Source organism: Haliaeetus albicilla, chromosome W (genome assembly GCF_947461875.1).
Source record: "Haliaeetus albicilla chromosome W, bHalAlb1.1, whole genome shotgun sequence".
NCBI classification, from domain to species: domain Eukaryota; kingdom Metazoa; phylum Chordata; class Aves; order Accipitriformes; family Accipitridae; genus Haliaeetus; species Haliaeetus albicilla.
The window spans coordinates 13,674,636-13,679,684 of record NC_091515.1 but is presented as its reverse complement, the minus strand read 5'-3'; the positions used below and the strand labels follow the sequence as shown (position 1 = coordinate 13,679,684).

At 51.1% G+C, this 5,049-nt stretch overlaps 1 protein-coding gene across 1 annotated transcript; it reads right to left on the bottom strand.

The window, feature by feature from the left end:
• Positions 1-543: 543 nt before the first annotated feature.
• On the bottom strand, positions 544-1,878 carry LOC138683625 (endogenous retrovirus group V member 2 Env polyprotein-like). The gene has a single exon (XM_069775619.1). It carries the CDS (start codon positions 1,876-1,878, stop codon positions 733-735), a length of 1,146 nt encoding a protein of 381 aa, XP_069631720.1. The 3' UTR covers positions 544-732.
• Between the last annotated feature and the right edge of the window lie 3,171 nt (positions 1,879-5,049).

Genomic DNA, 5,049 nt, shown 5'->3' with positions numbered 1-5,049 from the left:
AACCTCCACTTAATCTTAACACAGAATATAACTCAAGTACTCCGCAAAAGTGATTGTTGGATTTGTACCCAAATGCCAACCTCTGGACATAGCCAAGTCCTGATGTGCGGAAAACAGACTCCACAATCAGTGAGATTGTAAAGTAGGTATGTTCATTCAGCGCTGGGCGGCACGGGGGGTAGTCCCACCAAAGTCGTGCGCGCCCGACTCGGCAGTTCGCCTCAAGTTTATACAGTCAGGTATTACATATTCACAATATGCCTATACATATGCATGACCTATCCCCGCTTCATATTAAAATTAGCTCCGAGAGGTCATTTCCATAGTCCCCTCCCAACTGCGCCTGCGCAGGGCCTCTTTATGGTGGTCGTCTGGTGGTCGCAGAGATGAAGATAGATGACTCCTCTTTGTCACCGCTAGTAACCTTTTTCCTTGCGCAGGCTCAGCGATTTCTTGGTATTCACTCAAGCCGCAAGACCAGTCTTAGCTGGCTCTTGGGGCCTGCTCCTGCTTCTTATCAAGGACTGTCTTTACTTCATTGGCTGGTTCTTGGGACCAGCTCTTCTTATCAAGGACTGTCTCTACCTCAGCTAATTTCAACAATGTAAGCACTAAACATCATCTTTCACCCCCCTTTATTATGTCTGCTGAGATTCTTTTGACTCCCCTTGTCTCAGTCCCCCCTTTTCTAGAAAATAGTAAATTCTTTTACTATATTTAATCCTAGTACTTCTAATACATTATTTCCCTATCTAGCATCCTCTCAAAGTATTTGTTGGTCTCCAGTTTTCGTCGTAACTGATTCTTTTTCCATTCACTGTAAGAGTCTCCTGTACTCTTACAGCACAAAAGGCCACATCGAACCACTATGCAAAGGACCACAGACAAGAGAATGATGATTATTATAGTGACAAACAAATGCTTTAACCATGTCAAATTTGGCAACCAGGAGGTTAGTTTTTCTAATATGCCTGTCAAGCCCCAAGAAGTGTCATCTTGGGAAACTTCATGTAGTATTTTAGTCTTTTCCCATATCTCCTCAAGATCTGTTTCAATTCGTTGGTTTTGACTGATATAAGTACAGCAAGTTTGGTTTATAACTACACATAAGCCCCCTTCTTTTGCTAAAAGCATGTCCAATCCCATTCTATTTTGGAGTTCTACTTTACTTAGGGATTGTATTTCCAGTTGCAGCCCTCGAATTGCATCAATTGTAGCACGTTCTATAATCTCTAATGTAGCAGATATATTCACGATAGCTTTCTCCAACTCGCTTACCCCTAAAGAGGGGATTAACCATCGGACAAAACTATGGTACCCAGTACCTCGAATAACTAGTGGGTTTTCAGCCCATTTTACACGGAGCCAAGGTGTTCTCAAAAACCCTCGGGGAGGCGAAGCTCCCTCGAATATACTGGTCTGAGGTGCAAGGTACCCTCGAACACAGTGACCCTTCCAGTTCTGGGGTAAACTCTTTCTGGCCCTACCATCCCCACAGAGCCACCAGTATCCGGGCCCTGTGTTGCATCTTGGACCGAGATGCGTCTCCCTTCTGTCTTGTTCTTGCCCCTTCTTTCCTGGCCCCCCCTTTGGTTTCCGGATATAATACAAACTGATACTTAAGTTCAGTCCAAGACGTTCTAATTTTCCTTTATCAAAAGTTCCCAGATTTTCCGCAAGGCTACAATTATCCATGTCTCCCCAAATATTATCAGTAATATTTAAGCAACGGCCAGTAATTAAGATCTCTTTAGGGTTGGGCACCTCCAGATCAAAGTTGGGTCCCTGCTGGGTATTTCCCTTTCCATGAGGGCATGATCCATCTTCAATAAGAGATGTCCAATTTGTGGTTGGGATTCCTAAAAAGGGGAGCTCCATGTTCCCCTGAGGAAGGGGATTACATACCCAACAATCTGATAAATTTAGTACTTTCGAGATACTCTCTGTCATATTTAAATAAGTATTTCGATCCCAAGCCTGCCCCTTGGACAAGGTCCAACTCAGAAACATAACAATCAATGTCTCACAAATTTGAGCTTCAAAGGTCCTTTTTCCTGTGAAGTCCATTGTCCTTTGGGTGCCTTCTTCACCGTAGTGTGATGGATCCAGGCGTTCTGTTCCTTGATCTTAATCGCGGTGAAGGAGGTAAGTAGTACTTGAAAGGGTCCTTCCCACTGCGGCTCCAGAGTTTTTTCTGTAAGAGACTTTATATACACATAATCCCCTGGTTGTATATTGTAGGGTTCGGCGTTCGGAAGATCTCGCGATGTCACGGAAAGTTAGAGGGTTAGTCGCAGCCTTATGATGTGTCTGTAATCCCGCCTACCCTTGTTAGTATAAAAGGAATTGACTGCGCAATAAAAGGCGGAAGTTGGCGCTCACACTGTGTGTGTTATCTGTCTCTTTCCCTGGTCTGGGGGGTGATCAGTGATCTAATCGTGGCACCTTGATATGCGGCGAACGCTACATAATGGTGACCCCGACGTGATCGGTTGCCTAGGCGACGATGGAACTTGCGCAAGTGATTCAGGTGTTGAAAGTGTTGGCTGATGAGGTGGGTGCTCACGGAACGATTAGGAGGGGCCCCACGGGCAAATGCATCCAATGGGTGCTGCGCCGGGGAGGGATGGGCTCTCCCAAAGAAGTATTAAGTCCCCCAAATTGGGGAGAGATTCGGGAACTGTTGCTCCAGTCGGCGCTTGCGGGTGAGCGCGGAGCGGCGGAACGATTACAAGCGTGGGGGAGAGTGGAGGTAGTTACGGCAGGACGGAAAGCTGGGGAGTGTTGGTCGGCGGCGCGAGCTGTTTTGTTTGCGGATGAAGTGCCGCCTCAAAAACAACGGGGGGCAGTGCCCCCAGGGACAGTGAGTCAAACTCAGACGGATTGGGAGGTTGTGGAACGGGGCTCACAGAGCGGTCCATCTCTGACTGAGAGCGTGGACACGGAGAGTACGGCAGAGACGGAGGTTTTTCCTGTAGGGACGGTACCAGCGGGGACGGACGAGCCCCCTCCGCGGCATCCATGGGAGGAGTTACGGCGGGAGGTTCTGAAGGAATTGGACGAATGCCTCCTGGACTGGGTTCCAGGTAGGGATGTTAAGGGAGATTTATACTGTCAGGTGAAGGAGTGGGAAGAACGTCCACCCTCGGAGAGGGAAATCAGAAAGTTGCGAGGGTTAAGAACTGTGGTAGAGAAAAAACCACCCCCCCGGCGAGGGAAATCAGGCGCCCTTGCCGGGAGAGCAGGCTGAGCCTTTGTCTGCTGAGCCTTTGCCTGCTGAGCCTGTGCTGGCTGAGCCTTTGCCTGCGGCGCCTGAGCCTGCTGAGCCTGTTGAGCCTATGCCTGCTGCGCCATCAACTGCGCCACCTATGGCACCTGTGCCGGAACGGGTTAATCCCTCGGCTGGGTCCTTCCGAAACTGGCGCACGGTACCAACACAGATAGATTCCGATAATTCTGATGAGGAGAGGATGGATAGTGTAGTACAGAGACCACCGGAATCTGCGCCACAGAGTCAGAGAAGGGAGGGGCAAAAAACTTTACAGACGCTGCAGGGCCTGTTGCGGAGGCTTGAAGGGGCCATACAGAATGCGGAGCGTGCGGTGCCGTTAATGCCCCCCACACAGGGGGCTGGGGATAACCAGGAAGGAGGCGCCCAGAAAGGTACAGATTGGCGACTGGTGGCCAAAGAATGTTGCCTCTCAGGGGTTCAGTTTCAGCCGGTCGTTCTGCCTATTCGGGCAGCGGCGCAGGGCGGGTATGCGTGGACACCTTTTGATGTAAAGACCGTTCGGGAACTCGCAAGCACTGTGCAGGCGCATGGAGTGAATTCCTCGCAGGCGCTCACTTTGTTTGAATGTCTGCTCTCAATGCCTGTTGCGCCCTATGATGTGATGCAGCTGATGAGAGGGGTGTTGCCTCCATCTTTGCTGCTGTTGTTTAAGGAGGAATGGCGAGCTCAGTGCGTTAGGGTAGTGGCCGACGCCCAGTATCCTGATCACCACCTAGCGGGAGTGACCATAGAACAACTCATGGGGGAAGGGCCGTTTGCCACGCCTCAGGCGCAGGCACAGGGCATGCGCGGACGTGACTTTGCGGCGGTCGCGTCTACCGCCATGGCCGCACTCAGACGTGTCGCAGCTATGGATAGAGCAGATCCCCCTTGGGTAAAGATCCGCCAGGGGCTTGCCGAGAGGTTTACTGCCTTTTTAGATCAGCTTCAGCTTGCTATGCAGGCTGCAGACATTCCGGAGACAGCTAAAGACGCGATTATAATTGAGTGTGCTAAGGCTCAAGCGAACCCGCAGACTGCAGTGCTTCTCGCTCAGTTGCCGGCGCGTTCCACGTTAGGCGACATGATACGTCACGTATTGGAAAGAGAACAACAACAGGAAGCGCGTCCGATAGTGACGGCCTTGCAGCAAGCTTTGCACACGGGTGCAAACTCTTGTTACCGATGCGGGGGGAGGGGCCACATGGCGAGGAGTTGCGCAACCAGACCAAAAGGGTCGGGCCAGGAGGTGGGGGCGGGCAACATTCGTTGTTGGAGGTGTGGCAAGTCCGGGCATAGAGCCCGAGACTGCCGTGTGCCCGAGGTCCAGCAGGGGGCTCCGGAACATCCACGACAACAACAACCGAAGCCGGTAAACGGTACGGGGGGAGGGATGGGGGCCGCGCCCTCCCCTTCAAATTTTGCACAGGGCCCAACAACAACGGCAACAAATCAGGATCAAATGATGCTTCCGTGGCATTGACCGAAAGAGGGCAGGGGCAGGATCAGGGCAATGTAACAACAGTTCCTACTGCTGCCCAAATAGCATTGACCATGGGCATGAACACCCGTCCAGAACAAGCGATCACGTTAGAGGTGGGACCACCTCTTCTTCCACGAAGTATCAGTATGATGGCCCTGTTAGATACGGGCGCAGATGTTACTGTAATTCCAGTTCATATTTGGCCCCCGGAGTGGCCCACCATGACACAAGGGCAATTACTGGGGGTAGGGGGGGCGCAAGAGTCGAGGAAAAGTACAGCCCTGGTAAAAATCAC